This window comes from Cyanistes caeruleus, chromosome 4 (genome assembly GCF_971803275.1).
Source record: "Cyanistes caeruleus chromosome 4, bCyaCae1.hap1.1, whole genome shotgun sequence".
Taxonomy (NCBI): Eukaryota; Metazoa; Chordata; class Aves; order Passeriformes; family Paridae; genus Cyanistes; species Cyanistes caeruleus.
The window spans coordinates 26461631-26478822 of NC_141704.1; the positions used below are offsets into that span (position 1 = coordinate 26461631).

Below are 17192 nucleotides of genomic sequence, written 5' to 3' on the forward strand. Positions count from 1 at the left end.
GTATCTTGAACCATGTCCTTCTTGACACGGTTAAAGATGAATTGACAGAACTCCAACTGTTTTTTAATCTAAGGGCACTTCTTTGAGCTTGCAAATTCAATAGCTGTGAAAATGTGAGGTGCATAAGTGGAACATCTGGGTTTTGTCCTTCAAAAAGAATGAGTTTTTTTGGAATCATCACTGATACAACATGTCAACATGTTAGCAGTAGAGTCATTATGTTCATAGGTAAAATCCTACAAAAAAGAAAACCTCATATTGATAAAGCCTGTGTTTTAGCTAATTCATAAGCTGTAGTGCAGCGCTTTACCATATGAAAATTGTTGTTACATGGCAAGAAATTTTGTGTTTTTCCAAAACATGAAGATTTGGACTTCTGTGCAAGGGTAGTTCCATAGGTCTTTTCCTTTTAGTGAGGCAAACGGTTCAAAGCAGCTAGAGGAGAGCTTTAATTCTATGACCATTTACACTATATAGATTTATCAGTTATATTATGAAGCTAGGAAAAATCCCAAGTTGATGCTTGATTTCATATGTTGATTTTAATGTGATTATTTCATATATAACTATTTCTTTTCTTTGTTTTGCTGTTTTCTTTACACAGAATCCCACAGTTAATGGACTAGAGACATGATAATTTTTGTTTTTGAGACATATATTTTTGTTTTTGTTCTGAGATTGAGTGAATTAGTTTGTCTAAGAATGACATTCTGTATATTACAGGAGAGGGTACATTTAAGAAACTTTATGTTTCAGTAGTCATTCAGAGACAAATACCTGACACAGTCAGTAAGGATATTTAATATCTTTAAACTGCCTTGTGTAAAAAATGTTGTTACATGTTAGACTTCCTATGGGAATGAAAGAAAGTAATGAGCAAGTTCAGGAAATGGTACTGTTAGCTGATAAGGAGGTTTAATTCTAGAGGTTAGGTATTATGATTCCACTGTTTTTCAGAATACTCAAATCTTCTCATTAATGAGACTCGTAAGATATCTCAGTAATCACTTCAAGCTAATTGATTGTTATAAAAATGCAAAAAGCCTATCACTATTGAAAGTGTTGATATAAATCCTGAATTCAGTTTGTTTAAAATACATTAAAATTTAACACAGATTTGAAAAGAGAGTAAATCTTTTCAAAACGTAAAGGATTTACACATTGATCCATTGCACTGTTTTCATGAACTCCATGATCTTTTTCAGATTAAATAGTATTGCTTAATTTGCCTTCCACAGCCATGTGCTATTCTTCTGCATATTATGTTTGCTTGTGCATGTGTTCCTCTGTATACACCTGTGGACATATATCTATATGATAGATGCATAGTGCATACAGAAATTCAGTCTGCAAATTATGCTTTTGATCAGTGGCTTATTTTTAGGCCACAGGAGGACTTTCTGAGCCATGCCTGTGTTTTCCTTCTGCCCTACAGGCAATTTTTTTCTTTCAAGTGAAAACATTTCCTGTCTACAAGTTGTGAGTTAGTTTCCCTCCTAACTGTTCTGAGAACAGTGACATGTCCATGCAGCCAGGGAACAGGCATACATGTTTGGTATGGGAATTGCAGTGATAGCTGCTTTTTTGGCTTAAGCATTTTCTTCTTCTGACATCCTTATGTCCAGTATTTAATCCAAACAAATTAAATGGGTCAAGTAAAACTACCAAAACCAAGAGCAACATCCTTGTTTCTTATTGTTCAAGGAGTGTGCTGTTTGTTTGTTTAAAAGGTTCAATTTTTCCAAACAGGATGAAGCTTTGACCATCTGTTTAGCTACAGTAATTAAAATTAATATCATCTTTCAGAAAGTAATCTTTAAAATATATTAGACTGAAGAAAGTATGTCTCTGCAGATGCCTTACCACTATATGGAAATTAAGGAGAGAAGACTTTCTGTGTATTAAATGTTAATGTTGTGTAGGAAAGTCACAAGGATTGCCCAGAGTCTAAGATTGCTCTCTTTCTAATTGTGCCAAGCACATACTTCAAAAGCTCTGTGTCATGATTTTTTCCTTGTCTTTCTGTATAATATTTGTAAAGGGCAAATATTAGCATTTTAAACAGTCAGCTAATTTGACTTCCTGCATAGAAGAAAAATTAGGACAGTGACTGATGGCTCAGAGTTCTGATTATTACACCATTCCTTGTGCTCATTAATTTTTCTGTATCCAGTGGCTGACATTGCAGCTGACAATTAGCAAGAAGAAGAGAAACCCGAGACAAATATTCTTCAAACTTTCTCACTTAGCGCTTGATTTGTGTCAGAGGTGAATGAGCCAGCTCTCCTCCTCTGTAATACCACTACATCTCTCCACCTAAACAGATCAAGACAGAAGTATATTTAGATTCTGGGCTTATAAGGAGTATAGCTAAAGCTGTATTATATGTGGTGGTTGTTTCAAAAACTGCCACTACTGCCTCCCATATATAGTTGCAAGTCATTGTAAGATGCTTCTTGCTAGTCCATTTGGTCTGGTAAAACAGAGTTTCTGATAATTTTATGAAGCTTTTGCAAAAATGGGATGCTTGAAGCAGTTGAATGATGATGCTCAGTTTTGCCTGAGATACCTCAGGTCACATTATGTGTAAGAGTTGGCTATTTATGAGTCCAGTGTTGCTACATGTAGATTTTTGGTCTTCAAAATGTAGTTCATGATGCTGTGCTAACATGTTAGCAGTGCACAGAGTAGATGGCACCTGAGGTTAGGTGCCAAATGCTGTGTGGGCTCATCAGGAAGCTATCTGAGTTAACCAAGAAGAAACACCTTGACACAGGACTGCTTCTGGTTTCTTCTGCCCTTCGGATGTGAGGGATATGACTTGTAGCTGCAAGAGAGGACCTGTGGCCCAAAAAATCATGCTATACATGAAATGTGTCAAAGAGCTACTTTTAGTGTTCTGTGATAGTTGTGCAGCTGAGTAGTGATTGGATTGAGCTTACTATCACCTGCTTGCCAGCAAAATACTCCAAGCACAGAATCACGGGCTGGTTTACACAGTGAACCCTTCATCTTGTCTCTTGATGCTGGATTGCCAGATAGTCAAGAATTCAATACAAGGCCAAAGAGCAGGGAAAAGGAGCCATCCCCTGAGTCTTTTTTACACAAGTAGAAAGGTCCTGCTTTATTGCTTCAGCTGAAGGCATTAGCTGTGTTTTTTCATCCAGGAGGAATCAATAAGAAGATTTAGCAGTGGGGATCAGAAGGTGTCACTTTTCTAACCCCAGGTCTGCACGTTCACCATTTCCCTGCCCAGTTAGCCTCTGACCCTAGAAGTCTTGCAGTGGATGGGTCAGTGGCAGCTGTGAACACTTGGCATCTCAGAACACTGGGGACAACACTTGGCTAAGCCAGGTTCTGAGGTAGAGAAAAAGAAGATGCTGCCTTGGTTTTGTTGAGAAACTCACCCCCATTTGTGATGCCACAGACCGACAGGAAGTCTCGGGCCAGTCCTGATGAAAACCTGCTGAGACATTTACAGAAATAAAGTCACTGGAGAGAGGGCAATTATTGTCCAGTGTTGTGTTTTTGTACTGCTGGTTTTCAGTTGACTGGTGGTCATTTGCCTACTGCCTTCCTGCCTTTGTTTATTATTTTCTTTTGTAGGAATATACAGAGGTACACCTGAATTAATAATAAGAATGAAACACGCATTTCTAAAAGAGTAGGCAAGCTTTTATTTCAAAAATAAGAGCATACTTAAATAATGTGTACAAATGGGCTTGCCCATATGATTTGTCTTTTGTTATACAGATGACTAGATGGTGAAAACAAGGGAATAGCAAAACGTAACAAGATTAGTGCTGTGTTTCAGTAAGTGAAAAAAAACATTAAACAAATAAAATCTCAGAATAAATATATCTTCTCCCTCATGGAAAAAATAGAGGAAATAATTGAGGGAGATAAAAGTGTTTATAGAAAGTGTAATCCACAAATAATACCTGCTTGGCAAAATTGTTTTAAAAGAGTAATTTTCCAGCTAGAGAAATCAATTTTTAACACATAATTGCATTAATGAACAAAGGGAGCAGATGAATATATTATTATAACACAGCTTATAATAATTAAAATTTTAATAGAGGAAATTATTCAAGTACATTTCTATGGGAATATAATTTCTTAATTATGGAAAAGATTTTAAAACAACAACAAGACGAAGAAAGGTAATATCCTTCCCATTTATCAAGTTGTGAATAGGTGTTTAAAGTGTTATCACAAGTGTAAGTATTAGGGTTCTTCCCACTTAATATTGTCTTTAATTGTTATAAAAGGAAGCAGAAATAAGTAGCATGTTAATGATGTTCTTGCAATTTTGAGCAAATTCAGGACTGCAAATAACACCAAAGAACTGTGATTAGAAAATGAAATAGTGGAAAGGCAAATTATTTCATGTTGACATCAATAGTCTAAGTTGCTCATACTCAGTAGGAGTGAGGAATCTGGAAAGGTGAAAATTTGGAAAGAAACCTGAAAATACTGCTGCTTGTCTGTAAAATAGAACTCTTGTAGAATAACATAAGTTCCTGATGAAGTCTGTCATAACTTTGGTGTATAAATGGATCCTGTCACATGGCAGGAACACTAGAGCATAAATTCTCATAGTTTCATTTTATTTTGTATTATTTTATTTTGGATGACAGTTCAATAAATACTTAAAATTTCTTTTATATGTAGCATATTCCACACAGTGGTATTTTTCTTCATCCATGATGTAATATAGTGGTTTTCAGCATATTGTTTCCTCTTCAAACATTTGCTTATGATGTGAAGTAAAAACTTCTGCTTGTCAAAAATGTTGGTTAAAGCAAGCAAAAGCTTCTGCTTAGAATATATTCTTCAATAGTTTTTGACTGAAGACATATTTTATATATGTATTAAAATTAAATTACTCTATGTGAGCTCCTATTCATTAAATTTTTAATTTTTTCCAGATTCTCGATGCATTCTTCTTCCAGTAGTTTTACATCATCTCCACATGCATTTACAGGAGCAGAAGGACCTTATAATGTGTGCCCGTATCCTTAGCAACATATTTTGCCTCATCAAGAAGAACAGCTCAGTGAGTAAACACCATGTCACATCCACTTGAACTTCTTTATATGGCTCAGTGACATTTAATGACACAAACTGGACCTTGCCCAAGAGCATTTTAAAGAGTTCTCTCTGTAATGAATCTACATAAACATGTCATTTTGATTTTTTTCATGACCCTTTTCTTTCCATGAATGAGTATTTTAATTGTATCATGTGATGTCTGACAAGCTTTTGCACTTCTTGAGCCTTGTGTTGGAAAGAAATGTCTACTTTCTTTTAGGATCATTTTCTATTGTGGGCTGTATATTCTTAGGGGACACAGGATATAGGTAAAGAGATTGATATGAGTATTGCAGGGGGGATTGCACTTGGCTGTTAGTTGATAATCTTTGTGGTTGATTTCTGATGTTTGTGAATGAATGTGTGAAAGCTGCATAGGAGAGCACACTTAGGTGTATTGCAAATGGGAAGGTGATGATAGGTTCTGACAGACAACAGGATGTAAGACAATTAAAACCAGGCATTGCCTGCAATTAGTGCAATACATGCATGTCAAGGCCACATTACTTTGTGATGCGTTAGTGAGAACTCCTTTATGTGCTTCTTCACTCTCAGCAATTAAAGTTGTTCTGTCAGTGCTTTGATAATGGATGTGGCTTGCACCTTTGGCACTGTAACAACGTATTCCTTCCAGCTACTTCTGGACCTGGAGTATAGATAAAGTGATAGATACTAAAGCAGACCTGTGGTTTTGGACTGGGTGAAAGGTTCACATATCTGATCTGAATTTCAGAAGATCTTCCATTTGGAGTCACAAGACCTGAGATGTACACAATTACAAGTTATATCTACATAAAATTCTCCTGAATGTTCAGGATATGCAGACACTACATATAATATTCTTTGAGTAATTGAGACTGTTAACAACCTGGTGACTTTGATGTTTTTTGGTACATCAGTACAGAACTTCAGTCCTTCTGTTAAAATCAAGATAATTTAGAGACTGAGGGAACAAGTGAATTTGCAGTAAGGCAGCTTTGAAAATTAAAGCTGTTGTTCATTCCAAAAGTAGTTTGTAGTAGTAAAGAGAAGGGTCCTCATGGTAGATGCAGTTCCTAAATGTACTGTGTATTGTCTGTTTTCATAAGAAGCCAGTTTAACAGCTCTTTGATGCTAGATGAAGTGACAGAGAACATGGCTTGACAATAGATTCAACTTGAGCCCAAAAAGGAATTTTGAGTTTTGTTACAAATCACATGCTTTAGGGTGCCTAGGAAGAAAAATTAAAAAAAAAGAAAAAACTCAAATCACTCCAATACCTCAGTGTCAGTAAAGCTGATATATTTGTTTGTCAGTTGAGTTTTAGCTTGGTTGTGTGCATTTGATTATGAAGTGTTTCTTTCTGTAAAAAGTCATGTTAAACAATGGATAAAATTGCTCAGCTGAAGATGGTTTTTGCTGCAGTAGAGACTTAAAACAGTCTTGAAGCAGGGAAAACATTTCTATCTGAATTAAAAAGGAAAAGTAACTACAACTTGACTTTATCAAGTGTTTTCATGCTGATAACTGAGGTGTTCATGGTCTGTTTTGGCAGTGAATGCTTTGATTCCTTTGTTTTGATGTTGTATACAAGCAATTGTGGGCTCACATAAAAGACTAATTTGTTTGTGCTACTCGGCTGCTGGGAAGGGATATAGCTGGGCCTTACGGATGAAGCAGGTCCTGAAGGTTGAGCACCATCTGCTTATTTCTGGTGATAGTTTCAAAGTGTAAAACAGGATTTTGCTTTTTGGATTTTAAGCCTTTCTTGGCAATTTCCCCAGAAGATAGATGAGTGTTACCTATGAAAATCTTGCCCAAAAAGTTTTTGTATATTATTTACTGCTTTCTTCCAAACGTCAACTGAAAATAGAGCTGTGCTAATTTGATGAATACTTACATATTCCAAGTCATCCCTGTAAACATCCTCTGTGGTGTAATTAATGGAAATTTTTTGGGAAAAATGAATGAATGAAACAATTTCTGAATTACAGAATAGTCCCGGTTTCTTGAATGTTGTGTTCATAATGAAACTGTAATTTGTTTCTAAAATTGCATCAAAGGAATTATGCTTGTGGTCGTATTTCTCTTTTAAAATCATAAATGTTTTATTTATTATTTAAGGAAAAATCAGTCCTGGAAGAAATTGATGTGATTGTAAACAGTCTGCTAGATATTCTGTTAAGGACCATACTAGAGATCACCAGCCGACCACAACCATCAGGCTCTGCTCTGCGTCTCCAGTTTCAAGATGTGACTGTAAGTTTCTTGCAGTGAAAGAGCTCACAATTGTCACTGGTTGGACTATTAGATTTGTGAATATATTGTCTTTATGTTGTAATTCATGGTGTTAGACTTTGTGTATAAAAGAGAGAATGAGGAAGACAATGAAAACCTTTCTTGCATTCCACTCATTTTTAGAGGCAAGAGCAATTTTTTTTCATTAAGTTTATTTATAGACTTTGACCAAAAAAAAACCCAAAGCAAAGCAAAATAAACAAGCCCAAAAGATAACATTTGAGACTTTCAGGTTAGTAATGATTTCAGTATGTTCCTTTTGTTTGCAATACGATAGCTTTCTGAAACTCTCCTTCAGTTTGAATTCCTGAAAATAGAAGAGTATCAATCATTAATAGTTCCTAAAAGGCATACATTTTTTCATTATGAAACAGCTCTAAAGATGCCTGCAGAATCTGTGATAACTTGTACTAATCTAAATTTATTACTTGAGAAGCATTTTGTTGTTCTCTGGGCTGAGTATTTGAGCTTTGTTTTTGTCACATGAAGCTGAGCATACAGGATAGATTTAGAAGATTAGCAAATGATGTTTTGGTGAACCTGCTATAACAACTCATGGAAATTAGAAGGTTGAAATACAGGCATTTACAGAAAAGTCTGTGATGAGCACTGATCAAATAAAATGAAGTGTTATTTTGCTTTGTTTGCAGCAAGGTTTTCACTTTGCTTTTCAAGGGAAAATTGGTTCGAATATAGCCAGGGATGTGACCCCAAGATGTGAGGGGTTAGCATTTTGTGCAGAAAATATACTATGCTGAATGATTTACCATCTCATTATACATTTATTAACTAATTGCTCGGTGTTTACGCTGTAACAGTTTTTGTTAATGAATAGGGGGTTGCTTTTCAAAGCAGAATTTCCTCTGAGATCAAACATTTCAAAATCATTTAATAGCTGCAGAAAACATGTGTTCTCGGGGTTTTTTTCTTGTTTTCTTTTTAACTTTAGACCCACAGAGAGCAAAGTGTATATGGAGTATTTTATGGAGCTGACCAAGCTCTGTAATGGGATAACATCACGCTTTAATCACTGTGGTTCAACAGCAATTTACCTCTATGAGTTTGGGAGGTTTGTTTTCTTTAAATTACAAAATTGCAAATGTGTGCCGTGTGGCATATCCAGCTACCACAAGAAAATCTAAGCTGAAGAAAGGGTGGTAAGTGTTAAACTGTTAGGGTAGCAAAGCTCTGATCTTATTGGTTTCTTTTGACCTGTCTCATTGCAGATTAAGTTTTCATTAAGCACCATGGCAGCCTAATTCTTTTGCACCATAAAAAGTTAGACTGAAAGTGCTTTCAAGTTGCAAAATTCTATTTTGTGCATCAGAAGAGCTATGTTATTGTCACTGCAGGCTCCCAAAGAATACTTAATGTGGAAGTGACTCACAGCACAGCATAAGGCAATTATATACATTTATGTAGAAATATCATGCAGTATGGGCTTCTGGCAGCACACGGAGCCAGATTCTTGGAACTATTTGTAGAGCACGTATGATAAAGTACTCAATGGGAGTGCAGCAGTAGAGTCTGTTCCAGTATGTTACCATTATTTCAAGCTGCATGTGTCATTAAAAGTTCTTTGTGAGATGTACCATGGGACCACACATGATAAAATTCTGTCATAGTTTTGAATGAGACATAGTTTTCCTTGTGGAATTAGTCCCAAACCCATCTGATGTGGTCTCCTAGGCCCATGTGTTGCTCTTTTTCTTCATAAACAGCATCAAATCTGGCAGCACTGGGCTTTGTGCTGCCATGACTCCACCATTTCTTTCAGGCACCTTTGGTACCTGGATAACACCATTTAATTTTCAGTGAGAAATCTTGTTTGATGGTAACCTGCAAGATGTGTGTGATGCTTTAAACTGAGCATGAAGCAGAACACGGCTTCAGGGTGTCAGTGTTACAGATGATGCATGGACAAACATGGAATTTAATGCAATGGTGAAAGTGAAATTTCTGGTTTGGTTTGTCACTGAATTAGACCTTTGGACTTCCTTAAGAAAAAAATACATCTGCATCAAAAGAATTGGAAGAAAGCAGTCCAATTAAAGTGAACTTAAATTGAAATTTTAGATTTAAAGTACTTTTAAATTGATTTCAGATCTTGATAGTTCAGTCGCTCATAAGCTAAATGAACTGCAATTTAATTGAAAGCCCCATGGTTTCTAATAATGGGCTTCTTAAATAAGACACAAAAAATTACTTTAGGAATCTACCTAAGTGATTTTAGTATATTTTGACACTGGAATTGGACCCTGTATGTTTTTTTATCAAGATTGTATGTGTGGAATTTGCTTTTGTGCATGATATGAAAGTTAATCTGTGGCCAACACTGACAGAAATCCTACAACATACATTCTTCTGTTGAGTTCAACAAATGAAGCTGAATGTGCATTGCTATTTTAAAAACCGGCCTGTATAGCTACCTACATTCAAATTAAAAGCTCATATTTAGAAGTCAGTTAACAATTAGCTGAAGTTAATGCTTTTTTAACACTAATCTGTCAGCTGTAATAGTACAGTTCTCTATAATAAGTTGTGATTTTAATATACTACTATATAAGTTGAAACAAATGTGGGAACATAGACGAAAGGTGATTAAAAAGGACTGCTTAAAATGCCTAGGCAGGAAAGAAATTTTGTCACTCAAGCTAGCAATTGGGTATACAGATATTTACAGGACAGCAGCTGTAACCTTTGTTTATGCCCAGAGCATGAATATTTAGATATTTTGTAGCCTTAGGATATTGTTCTGAGTCTGTGATTTTATGTTGCTGTGAATGCTATGTTTACTGTGAAACAAGGGGAAGTGAGAAATTTAGAATCATTACTTCAGTGTAGAAGTATCACCATGTTGCCAGTGAAAGCCATCACCTCACACATGGCCAAGTGTAGCAGGTATAATCACAAATGAATTAGGCCTTCCAATGTAAAATCCAGAACAGCTGTGAAACCTGTGAAAACACGCTTTTTCTTTTTAATCTTATTTTCTGTTTTTAATGAAAGATGGAGGGAAATCTTCCTAAAATTTGACTTGGCAAACCAATGAAAGACACCATTTTAAAGTACTGTTATCACATACCTGTTTTCTCAGTCTCATTCTGCATTCCTGGTACAGGCAGAAATATATTTCCCATTTTTTAGCAAGCTTATAAGATTTCAGAATTGTTCCTTCTAAGCATTGGGATGCAAACCACACCTTTGACTCTTTCCTGTCCTCATCCATTCTGCAGTCAGACCTGACTGGTACCATTCAGTGTTTCTTCCCAGTCCAAAAAGTGAGTAAGCACACAGTAAAGGGTGAGTGGGAGAGCCTGTTCCTCCCTATAGTGCCTTGGTTGGTTGACTGCCTACTGGAGATACCCAGTGAAGTTCTCTGCTCTTTCAATGAGAAATTCTACCGTAAGCCCAAAGAAATTTCTGATCAAAACATTTTTGAAGTTTTTTCAGTCCTACAAATGAATGTGTTTTTTGACAAATCTTGGCTTTTTGAGATGGCAGAATGTTTTTAAAAATATCCAGCTAATTCCAGTCATTTCTTCCCTAATGGAAAACAATAGCATTCTTCCCAGAATTCTTGCAAAATATGTTTGTTTATATCTGTTTCAAAGCTGAGTTGATTAAAGAGGTTGTAATTTTAGCAGTCTAAGTAATTTGTTTAAAAACAGATACAAGGAAAACAAATCACAAATAAAAATTTTACTGGTTTAGCTCTGCTGGAACTATTTAAAATTGATTTTTCTAAGCAAGTAAAATCCATTTAGGGAAAAATATTTCCTTAAAAGGGAAGGAAGTGCAATCAATGTATTTTCACAAAATGTGGAGTTGAAGCCTAATTGTGGATTAATTTCCCTTGCATTTGTTAATTATTTTTGAAGTGTTTATATTATAAGAGTTTAAGCTCAAGTGCAGAAAACGTTATAATATTTCTCCTCTTGGCTTATCTGAACAGGGAGAATTTGTCTCCTGTTTATTGTCACTCTTGCGACAAATGACTGATAGACATTATCAACAGCTTCTTGATAGCTTCAACACAAAGGAAGATCTGAGGGTGAGTAACAAAACTGTTTTTCCACTTGCTTAGGCCTTTTTATTTCTCTTTTTGATTTATCTCCCTTTGAGATATCCCTGTGCTTTGATCAATCACTTCAGTATTTAAATGCAATGTGTTTTACAGATTAGCTAACTATTGCACAGCTCTTCTTGGGAGCTTGAGTCCACTCTTGCAGTGGGGCAAAGCTCTTATTGCTTCTACATTGCCAGCAGAGAGAAGATGGATGGAGCTATAAAATTGCTTTAAAGCCATGAACTTAGCCTCCAAACCTCTTTTAAAAATGTCAGTCTAAGGTTACATTGCTCTTGTTTGATTCTTACTGTCAAGTGATTGGTGAATTTTATGTTTGGCTTATTATACTTGCTTATTTTTTTCATTCATTAAATTCTGTATGGCAATAGCAAACATGCAGCTTGAGAAATGCATAATCAACTATCTCTTCATTTTTCTCAGCTGTGCAGCCCGTCCACTGGCAGGAGGATGTGTCAGACTTATAATGTCTGTCCCCTCATTTCAATCATAGAAAAGAGTTGCTGCGGAGGTCTTTTAAGGCAGCTTCTACCAGTTTCATTAATTGAGTAATTAATTAATTTGGTTTGTGGAGATTCAACATTTTTAATTCCTTTAGGGAGGAGTGGTGGGATTAAAAAAAAATTCTTGAAGTTAAGATTTCCTGCATAAATGTATACACTAAGATTTCTACTTTACAGGATTCAGGAGAGTTATATAGTACCAAATTTGATGCACACGAAAAAATCTTGAGTAAGCATTAATACACATTATTAAGCCAGTAATCATGTCTTAATGCGATAATATATTTTAGGTGTTACTCCTTAATTACCATTTGATATACTCAACTGCTGCCCTGAAGAGGGGAGTCTAGTCATGGTGCAATTTCAAATTTACTTCAATTCCTGATGATAGCTGCTTAAAACTGAAGAGAGCATACCATTTGTGAGTGCCTTTTCTTTGAGTGAGGTGGTCATGTAGAGCTTGACAGATAGAAAATATGCCTAAGAAGTTATCATAAATCAAGAGCACTACCTAGGAGTTGTATAGGGTGAACAATTTTTATATAAGCATCTGTTTTCACCTAGACTAGTTGCTATCCTTAGCCAATTTTTAGTAAATATTGTGGAACCTAGGCATTTTTTAGTGGGAAATATTTTACCTTTTGTGTGAGTTCTGAACAGGTATTCTTAAAGGTTTCAAGCTATATTTCTGTTTGATATATGTGCTTTATCAATAATACAGTGATAAGTTTATTCAGACTTTTCTTCCTTCTAGAATATGAAAAATCTCTAGAATTAGTGTTTGAATGGTGTTTGATTTGACACATTTAAATTCCCCCCCACGCACATACCCTACTATTATGCAGAGACATATGGAAAGCAGCTGTAGCTGGTGCCATCATCTATCACAACAGAGGTCTTAAGAACTTGAGTCCAGAGTTTGTTATTTCCATTTAGATCTTATTGAATCAGCATCAGCTCAACCAGTGATTCAGTGGTAGTTGTCTGATCATCATCAATGCAGCATTTCTTCTCTTCTGAATCTTAAATAATATATTGGTTTTTTCCCCTCACTTGGAAATATTAAATATCACTGAGAGCAAGAGGGAAGGATGAGAGCTAGTGTGTGAGACCAATACTGCTATTAATCATGAGGTGATTTTGTATGACTAGGCTATCTAAACCATCTTGCTACTTCCTTTTTTATATTTCTGCTTGATTGCCAAGTGTGGAATTTTCTTTGCTTTAAGATATCTTAGGAAATTTTATCAATCAGTATGGATAAATGAAAATTAAAAAGATAGAAATATCAGTGATAAGATGATGATGATCATCTGAGATGCTTTAGTAGCTGAATTAGTAGCCTTAGTTAATCTAGTGTCTAGTTGGGTTTTAAATTTCAGTGATAACTACCATCAGTTTGCTGTATTTCTGACTCCTTATTTTGTCCCTATCAAAGCGGTATCAAAGTGAGTTGGGTCTTCCTTGAAGCCACGTTATGAGTTACAGATCTGATAGGAGGTTTACAAGGAAATATAACCTAGGCCTTTGAATTGCTTTGTGCTCTGCTTTTTTGCTTTAGCTACCTCTATATCTATATCCATATCTATACCTCTGTATCTATAGTAAATGATTAGGCACTGATACCACATGGCACTTCATCTTTCTTCCAGACTAATTCTTAAGGTGACCATGTCAATACTTGCACGAATGTATGTTTGCACAGCGTTTGTGATACATCTGAGATTAATAGAAATACTCCTACCAAACAACTTCTCCAAACAAAAATTCACTGATGAAATTACTTGCAAAGGTTTTGCAGTTTGTTTTTTTATTAAAGCAGTCTCTACCGAACTTACTAAAGGCTGTTTCCAGCTTGTTAAAGAAAGAAAAGCAAAATGGAGACTTTGAAGGAATGATATGTACACATATTTGTATGACATGTATCTGAGTGATGCCTTAAACAGGTGTCTGCTTATGGAAATATTCCCTCTATTTTGTAAATATATTTATCTTAATAATAATTGACACGGTGACTGTTTCGTCAGTTTTTTAAGAGAGGTTTTTTCCACTCAAAGCAGAAGATAGGAAAAACATTTTATATTTGAAAACATGCAAATGAAGTATAAAAGAACTGACAGGGGTTTCATGGCTGAGTGGTAGAACTAGGCACTATGCTTCACTCACTTTTTGAAACCCTGACTTCAACAAGATAGTAATTTTAAATGCTTCCTTTTATCTTTCAATATTATTTTAAAGGTATGCTCTTTTTGCTTACCACAAAATGCTTTCTACTTCTAGTAAATATATTTTACAGTAATTTATAGAACAGAGGCACCCTTGTAGGCGGATATTTGCTGCTGTGGAAAAGCTCAAATATAATTTATGACAAAAGGTAACAGTGGAAGTTATTAATAGGAGAAGATCAGAGGAAAAGTGAATGCAAAAAAACAGTGTATGTTAGCACAATGCAGCTTTGACCACAGCAAGGTTGTTTTGATCCATTTGTTTGGGGTTTTTACTTAATAGATTAGAGGAAGACAAAAGAGGTAAGCATCTACCAGAAGGCTTAGTTTTTATCCATTGGTAGTGTACCCTGCATAATGTGTCAGAACAAAAATTTGATGAAGGAAAAGGTAATATTTCATAGGGATGGGTGTAAATCCTACTAGTTGTCATCCCTCTCTTCCAGCTCTAGGAGCCTGAGCAGGGTGAGGTGGGTGCCAAACCCTAATGCCAGGTGGAGTTTATTCCACTGTTCCCTAGTGGCTCCTGGGACAGAGGCCCATGGGATGTAGGCACAGGAGTGTCCCTGGTGGAGAAGGTCAGTTTTAGCTGCCATCCTTCCCCTGCTGTGCACCAACATCCACTCACACGTGGCACTTCTGAAAGGATGAGTTTTGGGGCAGAGGGGTAGTTCTAAAGCCACTCATTTAGGTGGCTTCTGGTGTAGATTAAGAAAACAGTGAAGCAAAGAAGATTTGGGAAAGGAAGTGGCCAAGGGATGGGTGAGTTGCCCAGGAAGTGACAGCTCACTGTGAAAACATCCTCTTTCTTATCGGTATTTGGCACTCTGGATGCTCTACAAAATCTTGATACCATGTAACCTGATAATCCTACAGCGTTAATCAAAGCAATGGAACATCATTGTGAAGCAGTTAGCTTCAAAGTGGACTGTTGACCCAAAGGAAAATTCTTTATTGGATTATTTATTTATTTATTGTGTTCCAAGAGATCCAATAATGAGTCTGATCTGCTTTGCATACATGCATACTGAGAAATGTGCAAAGAAATTCCAAGGCAGTTTTTTTTGTTAAATGAATAGATAGTCCTCCTTTGGTCCTTCAGGAGGCTGTGCTCCTCACTTAATCACAGTTTGAAAGTTTCATTAAGCAAATACTGCTGCTTGAGGAAAACCAAACAACAATATTGTATTATTTAATCATAGAACCATAGAATGGTTTGGGTTGGAAGGAAGCTTAAAGATCAGGCAGGAACACCTTCCACTAGATCATGTTGCTCAGAGCTCCATCCAGACTGGCCTTGAGCACTTTCAGAAATGGGGCTTCTACAGCTTCTGTGGGTAATCTGTCCCAGTGCCTCAGTAAAGACTTTTTTCCTAATATCTAATCTAACCTACTGTCTTTCAGTTGGAAGCCATTCCCCCTTGTCCTGTCACCACATACCCTTTTAAATAGTCTCTCCCCATCTTTCTTGCAGGCTCCTTTCAGATACTGGAGGGGCTTCTATTAGGTCACCCTGCCCCTGTCCAGGCTGAACAATCCCAATTCTCACTTTTGCAAAGGTACTTCTTTCCTCTAACCATCTTGATAGTCTCATTTGGACTCCAGTAGATCCCTGTCCTTCCTGTGATGGGCCCCAGAGCTGGATGCAGCACTCCAGGTGGGGTCTCACCAGAGTGGACCAATGGGGCAGAATCCCCTCTCCTGACCAGCTGGCCCCACTGCTCTTGATGCAGCCCAGGATACAATTGGCTTTCTGGGCTGGGAGGGCACTTCTCCTGCTCATGCCCAACCTCTCATGCACCCCAAGTCCTTCTTGGCAGGGCCACTCTGGATCTGTTCCTCCCCCAGCCTGTGGTGATTCTGGGGTTTGCCCTGACCCAGCAGCAGCATCTTGCATTTATTCCTGTTAAAACTCATGACATCCCCACCAGCCTGCTTCTTGAGCTTGTCCAGGTCCCTCTGGATGGCATCCCATCCTTTGGGCGTGAAGTTGTTTAAGTGGTGTGAATTAATACTAAACTTTATAGTACTATCTAGTATTATTTTACAAATAGGACTAGACCTTATGTAGATTAGGTAGGAATATTAAGAGATGGTATTTAGAATATGTAAAAGGACAAAATTACTTCCTTTTTGTCTTTTAAGATACAAGACATATGAGACATTAATTCTATCTGTACTCAACCAACCAAATGTTAGCTCACTTATACTGCCGGCAAAAATGTTTTATAAATGTTAAAATCTGTTGCTGAATCTATGTTTTGCATCTAATATCACTATATTGATGACACAATTTTCTATTTTTTCAGTGAAAATTAGAAACCATTAGCCTGGTATTAATGATTCAAAATTTAATGCCAGTGTCTACATTTGCTTTGTTTTAAAGTTTGCTTGGAATAAAAAAAATGTATTCCGATTCTAGCCTAGTTACCCAAAGAAATGAAGGACATTTGATTTTCCTTTCTGACTGTTAATGACTTGTGAACAAGCTATCTCAAAGGTGCTAAGTTTACACCTCACACAGCCCTTGGACTTTAAATCTTCAAACTACTGCATGGTTTTATGGTTACCCAATAACAGCCATTTGGCCTCTTCAGTTCAGCAGTCCACTGGTGAGATCCTTAAAAGCAGCAACATGTGATAACAGATAAAAAGGGAACATGGAAGAATCTGGGATGTTATTGTGAGGTGATAAACAGCAACATTCAAGGTATTGCCATATTGTGGGATTACTTCACAGGGGAGAGAGGTAATCTCTGCAAAATAAAAAGGCACTTAAGTACAAGGTGCAAAGCTATAGAAAAATGGTCTGGAATAAATGTGTTGTTTGTAGGGAAAGGTACTTGTTTATCTGTAAAGCTGGTCACCTGCTTTCAAACAGTACGTTATCTGCAGTGAGTATCGTTTTTACTCTTTAGTACAAATAATTTTTTGGCATCTTGCTCAGAAAACAGGTTGTCTCTTTTATGTAATCTTCTCTGGTGGGTGGGTGTGGGGATCTCATCT

General features: G+C 36.5%; 1 protein-coding gene across 4 annotated transcripts in view; it reads left to right on the forward strand.

Annotated features, from left to right (window-relative positions):
* Positions 1-17192, forward strand: part of DOCK4 (dedicator of cytokinesis 4) — a 213920-nt gene that overhangs the window by 142048 nt on the left and 54680 nt on the right. For all 4 annotated transcript variants that reach the window (XM_086887100.1, XM_086887102.1, XM_086887101.1 and 1 more), the window contains exons 24-26: positions 4932-5059; positions 7198-7332; positions 11327-11425. In XM_086887100.1, coding sequence (XP_086743226.1) covers positions 4932-5059; positions 7198-7332; positions 11327-11425 — 362 coding nt within the window. The remainder of the gene's footprint in view (positions 1-4931; positions 5060-7197; positions 7333-11326; positions 11426-17192) is intronic.